We start from the raw sequence: 16,077 nt of genomic DNA on the forward strand, positions 1-16,077 counted from the left end.
GTTAATCTGTCAATGTGGTTTCCAATTCATAGGTAAGACGACACGCACTTTAAAAACTAGAATTAGAGAACATGTGTATAACATTCAACGAAAATTTGTTAACCATTGTGTATCAAAGCATTATTTAGAAGTCCATAATGGGAACCCAACGGGAATGGATTTTATAGGTATTGACCAGATTAAAGTCCATTGAAGAGGAGGGGATAAAAATTATTATTTGGGTTTAGCAGAAATAAAGTGGATGTTCGAAGTAGACAATATGACACCACGAGGACTAAATGTCGATTTTGCTTATTCCGAAACCGGGCAAAGACCCAACTGGGTGTGGAAATTATAGACCAATATCTCTAATTAACATAGATCTTAAAATACTAACGAAGATAATGGCGAATAGACTCAAAGTTTTCCTCCCGAATTTGATTCACCCAGATCAGGCGGGTTTTGTCCCTGGTAGGGAAGCAAAAAATAACACAATGAAGGTTCTCAACCTAATTCATTGGGCCCAGGCACACAAAACTCGCAGCACACTTCTTGCAATAGACGCCAAAAAGGCATTTGATAGAGTTAGCTGGTCTATAATCAAGCACACTTTACAAGCCCTGGGTTTTGGACCACGCTGGCTAGAATGGTTGGCCGCAATCTACTCAAAACCCACAGCACGCATACGTATTAATGGCCAACTGTCACAACAGGTCCAAATCACTAATGGGACGAGGCAAGGATGCCCCCTCTCGCCTCTCCTGTTTATCCTAATTTTGGAACCCTTTCTACAAGGGATTAGAGATAACCCACAAATCAAAGGCATCAGAGTAAATGATCATGAATATAAAGTCATGGCGTTTGCCGATGACCTCCTCTTCACAATAGCAAATCCATTATCAACCATTCCAACCATCATCTCGGAAATGGAACTATACGGCAAAATCTCACATTTTCAGGCAAATCTAACCAAATGTGACTTGATGCCCCTCTATTCCACAAACTACCTAAACACTCAGCTCAAACAAAGATTCCACTTTACGTGGCAACCTACCTCAGTCAAATATCTAGGAGTCCACATCTCACATAATCTTAAACTTATATACAACCTCAATTTCAGCAAACTACTAGATAACATCACTAAGGACCTCCAAGACTGGCATAGACCGTGTTTTGGGTGGTTCTGTAGGATCAATATCATCAAAATGAATATTCTCCCACGCTTACTTTACACTCTCCAAGCCCTCCCAATCCATTTAAATGAGAGCTTCTTCTCAAAAATCAGAAAAATGCTCACCAGCTTTATATGGTCAAACTCTCAACCAAGAATAGCTCACGAAACTCTTATTAAAAGCAGAAACAAGGGAGGGTTGAACTTACCAGACATAAAATCTTACCATAAAGCGGTTCATTTAAGCAGGATATATGAATGGACAAGGCCTACACCAGCACACCACTGGGTACAAATAGAGAACGAACACTCTACAATACCTCTGAAAGAATGCCCTTGGCTTCCCAAAGCAATTACACACACCCCACTTCTCAGTGGATCACACCCTACTATTAAACCGACAATCCAGCTTTGGTACAAACTAATACGCACCACGAAGATATCCCCCTACCCTTCGCCACTCTACCCACTTACTAACAACCCGAGTTTTCAGGGAGGTCAATCAGGGAAGGCTTATCTTATATACCATAGTGGATCCACGTTGAAGCTACGAGACATGGTCACAAACAATGCAATGAAACCTCTACAACAGATCTTCCCTTCCACTTCTCCGACCAGTAACCAACTACTCCATTACTCCCAACTAAAACACTTTATTAACACTCATAACCTAATACTGGACAGTATTCGCCCCTTGACAGAATTTGAAAACATTTGCCTAAACCATAAACTCACAAAAAAGATATTGTCCACCTTATACCAAACAACTAGGGATCTACAACAAACAGGATTGCCAAATTGCACACAAAAATGGTCACAGGAATTACATATTGATATTTCCGTGGAACAATGGCATGCTATCTTTAAATCCACTCACAATACATCTACCTCTCTGATGGCCCAAGAAAGTAATTATAAACGTATTTCGAGATGGCACTACACCCCAAAGAAACTACAACAAATACATAGCCTAGAAACAATTACTTGCTGGAGATGCAACAACAACTCAGCAAACCACGCCCACATCTGGTGGCTATGCCCGGTTATAAACAAGTACTGGAGTAGAATTCACACCCTCATTCAATCCATACTGGGAATAACATTTAATATAGCACCTTTACAGTTCCTTTTTCAAGAACCTCCTTCTAGTCATATCTTAAACAAATCACAGAGCACACTATTTAAACTTTTGACTATGTCCGCTGCGCAATTGATCCCCAAGTACTGGAAACAGCCCCAAGCCCCCACTGTCAGAGAATGGATCTCAAGAATAGAGAGTACGAGACAAATGGAACTGATAACACACGCTATATCCAAAGACTTCAGAACATTTAACACTATTTGGGAACCTTGGACAAGATTCATGGATGGAAAAGTGAAACACACTATCCACCCCAACCATACCTAAAGGGACCTTTCCCCCTCCCCCCCCCCCCTCACGCTGTTCTCTACTCATCATCATAACACTTAACCTTAATCCAAAACATATGGTAAATCTCAGCTTTCTTCCTCTTCTCACACAATCTCCATCAAGTAAAACTATGAAAATATCAATCTTCTATACTAAAGTTTGTATATCACTTATGCTTTTATAATTGTGTATATTTATGTATCTCACAATACATCTGTATACTATCGCCGCTTACAGTAATAACAAGAATTGTATACTAACGGCTATTTCCTTCATATTTGTTGTGAATCCTGTAACATGCAATTTCCTTTGATGTATTTGTTATTTGTTACTCACAAAAAGAATACAAATCTTTAAATTAAAAAAAAAATTCGATTTTGAAATTAATAAATATATATAATGATTTTTTAACTTCTTTTCCCCCTTTTTATGTATTCTTAAATATGAGTATTTATTGTCTATTCACATTTTAGATTCCCAATTGCTTGTAATTTAATATATATGTTTGTTTTAATTCTTTAATTTTACCTCTGTTAGGTATTTAGTCTTCTTTTTAATATATGAATTACACTTTTTTTATGGATGTTAGAAATATTTTAACATTGTAAAGTATTATTTACGAGTTAATATATAACCATTCATTATGTCTATACCATTAATGTATTTTGTGTATTAGCCTACATAGGTTCTTGAGGTATAAATAAGGGCATAAGAGTATGAATTTTATTTATAGTAATTCCTTAATTTAGTGATATATGTTCGCTGTTTGATTTTAATTAACCTCTATGTAAGAAATAACGTCGGGCGTTTCTAGCACGTCTGGACGTAACCGGAAGTAAGAACAGCCGTCGGGATGTGATGACGCAGGACATGTCCACGACACCGAACCTGGAAGTAAAGACCTGCGATAAGCGGCAAAAAAGGTGCCAAACAAGCATTTAAAAGACTGTATGCCATTATGACAAGCTTCACCTCCGATGAAGGCACACAGCCGAAACGCATAAGGTGCATTCTGAACTGACTATTTATGGGACTTTCCTTGTATTTTATTGTTTTAATATTTTTTCCTGTTATTGGAGAATAAAATTGTTTAACCCCCTAACCTGCGTTCTGGAGGTACATCAGTCACAATTTCGGGAAGTGCCCAGCTGAAGTCCACATGTGAATTATTCAAGGCATGCAGTTTGAGCCAGCTTTTAAGTGGCTCCATCTATGTGAGTGAGACCAACACATAGGGTAATAAAGTTAAAACTAAGAACTTAAAACTATGTATTTTCTATTTATGTTTATTTTCAGAGATTGACTTCAATGTGGGTAATATCATTTTTTATTTTATTTATTTGAGTACATAACTGTCACAATGTTTACATGTACGTTTACCCATTTTTTCTGGAGTAGATACTTGAAAGATATCAGGGCTTTGTATACTGCCTACGAGCCAGGATGTTTGACTGAAGATTCCAGTTCTTTATAGGTCATGTTCCTTGAGCCACGTGATACTTTTTCTGAGTACCCAAACCTTTCCCACTGGCATCTGCTGTTTTAATTTCATATTCTGGTTCTCCCATCAGTGTAGTGTCAATCTTACTTATTCTGTCATATATATCATGGATGCAAAAGATAAAAAAGTGAAAGTGCACACACAAAGAATAATACATAAAAATAAATATAATACATGTTTCCCTTTTGTTATGGGTAATTCAATGAAAGAGCAACTTGCCTGCGAATTCCTGGAGTAGATCTGTATTTTCCAATTTTTTGGAGTGGCTTGCAATTCCTCTCTGTCACCACAAGGTATCAACCTTAGTTGTGAGCCCAAATAATACAGGGCTGTTGGACTCTATGGTTTGACATTTTCAGAGAATCTTCTTCAATGTAATCAGGATCCTGTTAATTTGTGGGTTTCTAGACTTTGTTATAGAGAGATCCTCTGCCTGTCCTGGCTCCCAATTACTCATTTTTATTTGACTAAAACCTTCCATACTTGTCTCCTGTCTTGTATTAGAGGCACAGTGGTCCCTCTTTCTGTGTGGTCCCGGCTTGCTTGGGACCACCTGTGAGAGCGATACCGATGCAACCCAGACCGCTGTTACATGTGTATGAGCTGCCCCTTTGTGTCTGACTCCTCAAATCATCAAATAACTTACATACATGACTATCCTTTGCAGACAGCCTTGTATGCTGCAATGAAGTCCACCGCTGTCACTGGTGTGTATGTTTCTGTGTTGCAGACCGAAGGGAGATTGCCCCCCTCCCCGGCTGCCATTGCACTTTCGCAGGCCTGGGCAAGTTTTAGAGCTGAAGGAGGCACAGTATGTTTTATATGTTTTACTGTGTCCCTAGTTCAGTACTTTAAATCTGTCAAATGCTCATTTGGGTAATTTGTATCTTGTATAGCCATGGCCATTTGTGGATTTTGCCTACTCTCGGACTCCTTTACTGAGTGCCAAGACAAATCAATTTCTCCCCGAATGTCAATACATTTGGCTGTTTGAGAGTCTTCTTATACTTCTGCATGCTACCCAAGCATGAAGTTAGCCTACTCGCATCAATTTAGAGAAATTCTCATATGTTTAAGAATAATTTTTGTTCTGTTCATGCAGAGATGAAATAAATGGTGGCCATCCTGGCTGATAGCCAGTACAATTTTTTTTTTATAGACCTTTCGAAAAAAAAAATTGTTTTTATTTTTTGTTTTGTTTTCAGATTGTTTTCTTCATGTAGGAACTGGCCCTTTTGGGATTTTGTCAAGCCACAGACACTAACAATTTTATTAAAAGAAACTATTAATGTCTACTTTTTTTAAATTAGTTTGCCCATGTTTAATAAAATAATTTTATATATAAAAAATTCAGTTGTTTTTTTTAACTAAAATTGCTAGCTAATTTAACACCCTTATTGTTATATCTAGATGATTTAAAAAGTGTTGGAAACATTCTTCTTCTCCTTTCCTAATAAAAAATACATAATCAATGTATATTTTATAAAAGACAAAGTACACACAGAAAATACAAAAACGTTCTCCCAATAAGCCATTAACTAATTTATATAACTAGGTGCGAACTTGGTAATAATTGTTGTTACATTTAATTGAAAGAAAAAAATCACCCTCAAACCAGAAGTTGTTAGTTAAAACTATCATGATACATTGAATAATAAAATCTATATGTTCCAGAGGGAATTCTCCCTCCTTTTCAAAACAAATTGTATTGCCTAGCATCCCTCATGGTGGTTAGTGTATAAATCTGTCATGATTACTGAGGTTCTTATGGATTTTGGAGGCATTCTAAAAAAAAAAATCAAATTGCTAGAAGTTATATAGATAATAAATCTAGTTTTAACGATCTTTACAACTAACAATTAGGGTTTGTAGCTGTGATGATGTGTAGAACCACTGATATCACCAAACCAAACTAATGAAAATATAAAACTAGGATAAGAGAATGCATTGAAAATATTAAGAAAAAAAAAAATCTTTACAATTTGCAAAGTTCCACAATAGTGACCCCAGGCTACTCTCTTTTATAGGAATTCATTCTGTTCAGCACCATTGGAGAGGGGTGATCACTTGAGACACCTTAGAAAGGGAGATAAAGTGGATGTTCAAGTTGAACATGCTTACTTCAGTGGTTTATAACATGATGTGAAATGTTTTTTATATAAATATTTTATTGTTCTTAACATATATTTTTATAGGGGAAAAAAGTAATTTCTAAAAAATATTTTATTAGGTCATGTAATTTATTAATCATTTATGAATGAAATATTTGAGAATAATAATTGTTATTTAATTAAAACTATTTATTAGGATATAGTTCAATATTATCTTTCTCTTTTAATTAGCTATAATTATGTATACATTATAGGGAATGTCTGAAAATATGTTCTGAGCCAACTATTGCGGATACCTAAATATGACCTGCGGCATGGTACCTGCTATTCACTAGTAGACACGGTGGATATAAGACTTTGAGACTATCCAAGATGGCAGTGGATAGATATCCAGTGACGTGTTGCTTCATACCCACTTCTGGGTTTACCAAGATGGGCGCAATTTAAGACCAATAGGGAACACTGATTCTTGTGTAGTGAATATAGCGCTCCTTTAGCTAATCAGGTTGAGTGAATGGCATGATTGAAGATCTTACAGAAGCTCCCGTGGTGTATTTAAAGAGAAACTGTGCTCACTCACTTTCATGCACCTCGATGAAGACTCAGGTCGAAAAACATTGTGCTTGTGCTTATATAGTTATATAGCTGAAAAGAGACTTGCATGCATCAAGTTCAGCCTTCCTCACATATGTTTTTGATGTTGATCCAAAAGAAGGCAAAGAACCCAGTCTGAAGCGCTTGCAATTTTGCAACAAACTAGGAAAGCATTCCTTCTTGACCCCAAAATGGCAGTCAGATATCTCATTGGATCAAGCAGCTATTACCCCACTAATTAGAAATTATATCTCTATATGTTATGTTTTTGGAAGTATTTATCCAATTGCTGTTTAAACATCTCTATGGACTCTGATAAAACCACCTCTTCAGGCAGAGAATTCCATATCTTTATTGCTCTTACTGTAAAATAACCTTTTCTTTACCTTAGATGAAATCTCCTTTCTTCCAGCCTAAATGTGTGACCTTGTGTCCTATGTATAGCCCTCGTTATGAATAGATTTCCAGATAATGGTTTATACTGGCCTTGAATATATTTGTATAATATTATCATATCCCCTCTGAGGCACAGTTTTTCCAAACTAAAGTGATTTACATTTTTTAACCTTTTTCGTAACTAAAATGCTCCATTCCTTTTATCAATTTTGTAGCTTGTCTCTGCACTTTTTCTAGTGCCATGATATCCTTCTTTAGAACAGGTACCCAAAATTGCACAGCATATTCAAGGTGTGGTTTTCCAGCGATTTATAAAGAGGCAAAATTATATTTTCATCCAGAGAATTTATTCCCCTATTTATACATGAAAAAACCTTACTAGCCTACTCGCCATATTGCTGCCTAATTTGTTGTCTATAACAATTCCCAAATCCTTCTCGTGTCTGGTTATACCTAATTTACTACCATTTAGTGTGTAAGTTGCTTGAGAATTCTTGACCCCAAAGTGCATAACTTTGCATTTCTCTACGTTAAATTTAATCTGCCATATTAGTGCCCAGTCCCCCAATCTATCCAAATCCCTCTGCAGCAAAGCAATATCCTGCTCACATTTTATTACTTTACAAAGTTTTGTGTCTTCTGCAAACACTGATACATGGCTTGCAATGCCTATTTCAAGATCATTTATAAATATGTTAAATAGAAGCGGTGCCAAAACAGAACCCTGAGGGACACCACTTACCACTTTTGTCCAGCCTGAAAATTTACCATTAATGACAACTTGTTGTACTCTATCCTTAAGCCAATGTTCTACCCAAGAACAAGAATATTCATCTAGACCAATTTCTTTTAGTTTGAAGACTAACCTATTGTGAGGATCCCAAAGAATTCCTGAATATTATCCCTTAAAGGATCACTATAGGGTCAGGAACACAAACATGTATTCCTCACCCTATAGTGTTAACACCACCATCTAGCCCCCCTGGGCCAATCATGCCTCCAAAAATATAGCAAAATCTTACTGTATTCAAGCCAGAAGCTGTAGATCAGCATGTTGTTTGCCTAAAAAAAAAAAAAAACAAGCAGTCTGCTGACATCATCATAAGTGGCGGCCTGATCCAATCACAATGCTTCCCCATAGGATTGGCTGAGACTGACAAAAATGCAGATCAGGGGCAGAGCCAGCATGATTCAAACACAGCCCTGGCCAATCAACATCTCCTCATAGTGATGAATTGAATCAATGAATCTCTATGAAGAAAGTTCAGTGTCTGCATGCAGAGGGAGGAGACACTGAATGTTTGGATGAATTTTAGGCAGCCATTGTCACAGCAAGGGTGTATAATTTATTGTTGCACGCTTGGAATATTATCCTTTAATGTAATTTGTGTATTAAATGGCACAGGTTGCAGAGATGTTGTTGCTGAGGTCAACAGGGGTTACATCTTTTGAAGCTGGGACCCCCACAGAGGTCAGTTGACAGTTGGCTCCCAGACTGGGTGTCGTCTAGTCCTTAGAGAAGAGGGATTTATTATTTTTCGCTGCCTGTGTTTTTACCTGCTTTATCCTGACTACCAGCGGAGATACCATGATTATACTGCTACTCCGCTACAGTGAGTAATTAGGACTTCTGTATTTTATACTTTTTGTTTTTATCTGTTGTTGGTGTAAATAACTTGTTTATCATATATTGTTATATGCACTGTGACTGTTCTTTGTTCATAATAAACATTCATTTATTAAGTTCTGCCTTTGTCTGGTTAAGAATCACGTTACCTGAAGAGACTAGTTAGTACTTTTGTAATTCCTTAAATATTGTACTAAGTCATATTTGGTGGGATAGTAATAGTTATATTATTATGTTTAAGTGTGGGTGGTGTTAAAAAGGGGATTTTGTCATTATTTCCGATCTAGTGAAGACAAATAGTGTACTTTAACCCTTTCACCACCACAACTACGTCACGCACACTCTTGGAGTAGGGTGCGTTCGTGACAGCCATGACCCAGGAAGGATCTCTAACAGCTATCGGAGGACTGGCCAGCGAAGTTATCACTAGACTGTAATGTAAGCACTGCATTTTCTCTGAAAAGACAGTGTTTGCAGCAAAAAGCCTGAAGGTAATGATTCTACACACCAGAACAAATTCAAAAAGCTGAGTACTTGTAGAATAGGAGAAAAAAGAAGCAGAGTACTTGTAAAAAGGAGAAGGAAAGAGCAGAGTACTTGTCAAATAGGAGAAAGAAGGAGCAGAGTACTTGTAAAATAGGAGAAAGAAGGAACAGAGTACTTGTAAAGTAGGAGAAAGAAGGAGCAGAGTACTTGTAAAAAAAAAAGGAGAAAGAAGGTAAATAAAATATGCAGGAAGGAGAAGGAGAGAATTGATGTTGGCTGATAATAATAAGTGGGCTACCTAGCTCAGCCTTCTTGCTGGGCATTGCTATAAGGAAGGTAAAAGAAAAGCATAAAGGAAAAGGAAGAACAAGATAGAAAGGGGGGGGGGGGAATTGAGGAGGGAGAGGAGGGGAGCTAATGCACGGATGAAAAATCATATTATGAGCAATCCGAGAAACCATCTGAATATCACTGAAAGAGGAGACCTTCGTTTTGTTCCTTATGAAAATCAAACCAGATATTAAATATTTAGTCTCGCAGCATCAGCCTCAAGGATCTCATTAATCACTTGTTAAAGGTAATTTCAATTTACTTTATTGTTTTCTCATTAAACTTTATAAAGTTAAAAACATTATAAACATGCATAAAGTAGAAATAAGATAAATTTACATACACTTTTTTTTTTTTTTAAACTCCCTCCTTTCTAAAAAATATTCCGCACTTGCGACAATTTAAAAAAAAAAAAAACTGGTGGGCAATAAGGACATTTTTCCATCAAGAAAGATGCATAAGTGGGCATTGAATACGCTGATCTAAACTATCAAAATGAAGATTGTTTTCTGTTTCCTCTTCCCTTTCCACTGCAATATAATTTGGTCTTCTATCTTTTGGAAGAACTGCCTTTTTCTCTTTGCTGCTTTGGAGATGGCATCATCTAAACGTTTCCCAAAAAGAAGATTTCCCTGAAATAATAGTGGACATAAGTTTTATATGAGATATCAGCGGCTGTTCTCCAAGTCTTTGTGTCATTAGCCCCATGAAGGTATATAGCCTGTTGAATTTCCTCTGTGTAGACAGACATTTTTCCTGTTTCTGCCATTCTGTTTCCACTAATAATTTAATTGCTGAATATATAGGAAATGTGCCATTTTATTCTGTAGATCATCAAATAGATAAATCTTACTCTTTACTCACACCTTTAATCTTCAAAGTGTCAGTAATAATGATTCTAGGTATTCCATGACATCTTCTTCTACTGAAGATAATGATTCCCTCTGGATATTTATTTCAGAATAAGAGCTAGAGGTGTATTCTCTTTGTTTACTTAGTGTGTGAAGAAATCACAAACATTACACTAAAGGGATCTATAATGACCCTAGCTGCCTTCCCTAAACTTAGCAGATATCCAGCTATTATCCAAATTGGGCACTCGAAGACCAGCTTTCGGGGTTACCATATGTGTGGGGGTTCTTAGTGTTTTTATACTGTATTTTAGGGTAATTTGTGTCAACCACCTTTGTGCTGGGAGCCTCTGCACTGGGAGATAATTAAATTAAGCAATGTAGGTTACACTTCTCTCCCAGCCTCTGTGCCAGGAGATTATTCAATTTTCATTAAGGATCTTATCTTACCAGATGGGGCCACTATCATTCCAGAGAGTGGGTCTCTTGTGTTCTCTCTTCTTTGATAGACATAGTAGGGTTAAGCCCAGGGCCGGATTAAGAGCACACTGGGCCTGGTGCTGACAATTATGATGGGCCTAATTACGGAATCTTATCGACCGAAAACACTAAAACAGTCATACCTCCCAAGAGACATGTATCTGATGGAGATGGTGCTGGAGGGAAACTCATAGGATGCAGCTATAAGAAAACATACTCTATGCTAATCTCTCTAATTTATGCTTTCATCTTTCAAGTAAATCCATAACCCCTAACAGCAGTGAAGCAGGAAGTCAATGGGCGGGGTAAAAGGGTGGGTCACTGCTGCGAATCACGTGACCAGACCTGCCAAAAGGGGAGAACATGCCCAAAAAGGGGGCATGTCTGTCCAAAGAATTTGAAGGACAGCCTGGCATGAATGCATGTCAGGCTGCCCACCAATCCTGCAGGATGTTCAATTAAGGGCATATTATGCAGGCAGCACCCTGAGCTTGACATAAATGCGTCTAATGATGCGCTCACTCCATGCTTTCTAAGGACTGTCCCCTAGCACTCGCTGGTCCACTTGGTCCAAGATGTCTCTGATGAAGTGGGGCTAACACCCACGAAACGCGTTAGACCACACCAGTACTGAGCAGGATACGGACACAGGACTTCGTAAACCAGCAACAAGATGTCTCTGATGAAGTGGGGCTAACACCCACGAAACGCGTTAGACCACACCAGTACTGAGCAGGATACGGACACAGGACTTCGTAAACCAGCAACAAGGGATTCCCTCTCCTCTCCCGACTAGTGAGAGTGTGCACCCTAAGATCTGGGGACCAATCGTCCGACAGCGCGCATCACCCAGAGTGAGGTCTGGGACGCACGCCAACCTCACAGCCGACAGCCAGAAGATTACAGTTTCTTGCAACACTGTATCTATATCCATCCTGGGAGGTCCCTGCGGTTTATTCGATTTTAGAACTGCCAAACTGCTGGTAATATCCTTGTTATACGTTCCTGGCTCATATTTTTATACTTTTAATACTAATTATTATTTTTATAAATTCCTAGTGTTTTTACTTTTGATTGAAAAATTATATCCAATAAATTCCACATTACTGCATTTATTCACTTATTCATTTTCTCCTTTTTTTATATATATTTTTTAACGGCTTTAAAGAGATATGGTTTATATTACATTATAGAATACAGCCATATATACCGTATATCTAATACATAATACAAGAGGTTTATATCTCTAGTACAAAGTTTAACTCTGTCTATAACAGATTTAAAGACGTATACACCATATATAATTATTTCAAGTTGTTTTGCCACAAATAGGGAACAGTTCCTCATACTGTTCTCCTATAGCATCCTTTCCTGTTTGGAGCTTTAAATCAAAAGTATATTATTTGGTGTGTAGCAAAATTTGACTCTGCCTTTAGCAGATTTAAAGACATACACCCCATATATGCACCACTTTTTAAAGACTTAAAGACATACACCCCATATATGAACCACCAGAATACATTAGAATAAGCCTTTCTGAATGAACTGACTCCTGGACCCACTGCACCTGATCGCTTTTTTTTATTTCAGTTGCGACCCAAAATAATCTATCTCTCTAGGCAGATCACTTGGTGAAATTTCTGCCTGCATCCAGTTTGAGCCATTTCACTACAAGTCAGACTCCCTCATCCCAGGGTGTTGCAATAGGCATACCAGACCAACCTGATTTTTTTGTATTATTTTAATTCATATTATTAAAACTGTGTAATTAATATGGAAATGACTTCTAAGCTGATAGGGTCACAAAAAATGTCAGTCTACAAAATGGGGCACACAAATGACATTACAAGTACATTGTTATTTGGATTACACATTCATTGTTTAACTAGAATTTGGTTCAGATCCATCATGTGATCTGAGACCAGATCTACTTTCCTGGTCTGATCCCGCAGCCTGTGACTGCTTTCCTACTCCTCCAGAATGACTAGACAATGGCTGCCTTGCAATTTCTGGACTTCTGAGACAGTTAAAAAAATGCCTACTGCTCCTACACCTGACCTAACATTGCCCTTTCATCCACTCATCTGACTCCCACACTCTTCTCCCTAATAGCTGCTCTCCTCCATCCCTTCTATTTATTATTTTGGCTTTCCTGTCTCTCTCTCTCTCTTTATACTCCATCTCCTATCCACACTTGACCTCAACTCCATCCCTGCACAATGAAAATGTCCTAATTCCTATGGACCAGCCTACTATTCCTACCATGACTGACATCTATCTTACAATCTGTTCCAATGCCTATCTGTCTGGCATTAACTTCACATAACAAAAGTAACTAAACAAAATGAACAGAATGGTTTTCAAGAAGGCAAATGGAGCCATGAACGCAAATCAAAAATGATAACAGAGACAAGGTAATGTGATCTTAAAATGGAATGGTAACATGACTGTGGTAAGCAAAGGAATTCATTATCTGGGAGAAGGTAATGGCCATTACTGAAATGGAATTAATGAGTTAGAGATGGGAATAAGGGATGAAAGAGAAATTGAAATAATAGCAAAGTATATGATTTATATATAAGGATACTGGAAATACAGCATTCCTGTGGCGGCACAAAAATAAGTAAATAGGAGCACCTTCTAATGTCACTAATATTGATTTATTACTGCCATTTATAAAGTGCCAACATGTATCTGCAGCGCTGTACAATTGGGAAAAAGACAATACAATATAAACAGACCAATACAGAAGGTAGAGGGCCCTGTGGAATTTGTGGAATTTGGCCTTACAGTTGCAGTGTAGAAATGAATAGAATAAAGGATAGTAATGAACTCACAAATGCGGAAAAGAGAAAGGCCTTAAGAATTGTATGCTGGTTCCAGTCTCAATATAGGTATTCATGAAGTTCCAAATACATATTCAATAGGCACACTTTCAATAAAACAAATAAACAACATAGTAACGTGAAAGATACATAATCCTGTACAAACTTGTGCAAACTGAATGCCTGCCAGAGACCAATGGTTAAATTCTGTTCCTTCAAAGCAGCAAGCTTTATATCAATATCAAACAAAATGGCATATTTTCCATCTCTTACAAGAGATATCTCCAGGCACACCCGTAGCATGTGTTTCTCAGCCTTGGTGCTGTAGTAAAGACCAACATTTATACAATATACAGAAAAAGGAACAGTGCACACATAAAAATACAGTTTAAAATTTCACCAGGCTACTTAAAATCACCTATCTCAGCAAACAAATAAGGATTGTAAGTAAGTATACATAATATACATAATATACAAGCATTGTAAGTATATATTGCAAAATCAATGTGATATTAAACACAATTAAAACAATACAGTGTTAAAATATGCATTTTGGGTATAAACATCAAAGCACGATCATTTTAATTCTTTAGTTTTGACACGGCATTTTTGTGAATTGCGTTTTTGATCGCATCAATGTTGCATTATATACCGTATATACTCGAGTATAAGCCGAGTTTTTCAGCACATTTTTTGTGCTGAAAAAACCAAACTCGGCTTATACTCGAGTCATAGTCTGTATTATGGCAATTTGCATTGCCATAATACAGACTGGGGGGAGAGGGGTGCTGGCAGAGCTGTACTTACCTTTCCTGCAGCTCCTGTCAGCTCTCTCCTCCTCCGCGCCGTCCGTTCAGCACCTCGGTCAGCTCCCAGTGTAAGTCTCGCGAGAGCCGCGGCTCTCGCGAGACTTACACTGTGAGCTGACAGAGGGAGCTGCACAGACCGCGCGGAGGAGGAGGGAGCGTGCATACACGCACTGCACTCATACGCGCACTGCACTCATACGCACACTGCACTCATACGCACACACTGCATTCATACGCACACACTGCATTCATTATATACACAAACTGTAAATAAATATTCAATTAATATAATTTTTTTAGGATCTCATTTTATTTAGAAATTTACCAGTAGCTGCTGCATTTCCCACCCTAGTCTTATACTCGAGTCAATAAGTTTTCCCAGTTTTTGGGGGTAAAATTAGGGGCCTCGGCTTATATTCGGGTCGGCTTATACTCGAGTATATACGGTATATTCACAACACTGCCAACAGATTATTAAAATGCACTTTAGCTCATTTAGCACTAGCACTTTTTACTTTGTCTCCCATGTTGGAATTCATGTAGGACCCATCAATATTGGGGTACTCTGAAGTAGTGGTGAGCGTAACACAAAATGTCCATATGGTGGAAATAAATCCCCATATTTGTTTGCTGAGATAAGTGATATTAAGCAGCTTTATAAAATGTAAAACTATATTTGTATGTGTGTGCTGTTCCTTAATCTGTCCAGTGACTGTTGTAACATAGCTGTAATATTTTAGCATTGCCATCTTGCAAAGGGTTTTATGCACAAAAGCTAGGTTGGGGTAACTGCACGAAAGGATCCTGAAACTTGCTTACAGTCTAGCCTCTAATAGCATATTTCTAGATAGGAAAACAAGTAGACTCCTGTTGTGCAGGAGACAATCACTTTAAATAGCCTATTTTCTAAAAGAGAAACTAACTTATAGTACTCGGTGACAGGCTGGTACATAATACAGAGATTGTAATGCAGGAAGCCAACACAATGTAGGGATTTGATTGTACCTGAGTTGACTTTTAAAAAGAAAAGAAAAGAACATGTATTTCCTAAAAAATTAAAGGACCACTCCACACCCAAAAGAATTAGAGAGGCACTCACTGCTGAGGAGCAAAATTAAGGTTTTTCTCAGTCCACATGGCTCAGGTGGCTTGTTCCCCAGCAAAGAAATGAGTGTCCAGACTCCAATAGAAGAGTCAGGGTAAGTCCAAGGTTAAACTATAAAACACTGCTTTATTTAACAGACCTGTGTATACATAAAAATAGATAACATAGTAGATACATTACAATGTGGCCACTATTGTCGGGATCCCGCGGCGGCTGCGAGGGGAGGCTGCACTCCGCTCGCAGTACTCCCCCTCCAGCCGTCCGCGGTCCCCTCCTCCTCGTGGGCTCGGCGAGCGACATCCTTCCAGCCTCGGATGCCGCCCGCGTCTTCCTCCACGTCCCCCAGCGACAGCATGCATGACGCTGCATGCTGGGAGACCACCCAATACATTACACGCCGG

General features: G+C 38.0%; 1 protein-coding gene across 1 annotated transcript in view; it reads left to right on the forward strand.

The window, feature by feature from the left end:
* Positions 1-473: 473 nt before the first annotated feature.
* LOC134566021 (vomeronasal type-2 receptor 26-like) overlaps positions 474-16,077 on the forward strand; it is a 44,267-nt gene continuing 28,663 nt past the window's right edge. The window contains exon 1 of the mRNA XM_063425735.1: positions 474-938. Coding sequence (XP_063281805.1) covers positions 474-938 — 465 coding nt within the window. The remainder of the gene's footprint in view (positions 939-16,077) is intronic.

Source organism: Pelobates fuscus, chromosome 6 (genome assembly GCF_036172605.1).
Source record: "Pelobates fuscus isolate aPelFus1 chromosome 6, aPelFus1.pri, whole genome shotgun sequence".
Lineage (NCBI taxonomy): Eukaryota > Metazoa > Chordata > Amphibia > Anura > Pelobatidae > Pelobates > Pelobates fuscus.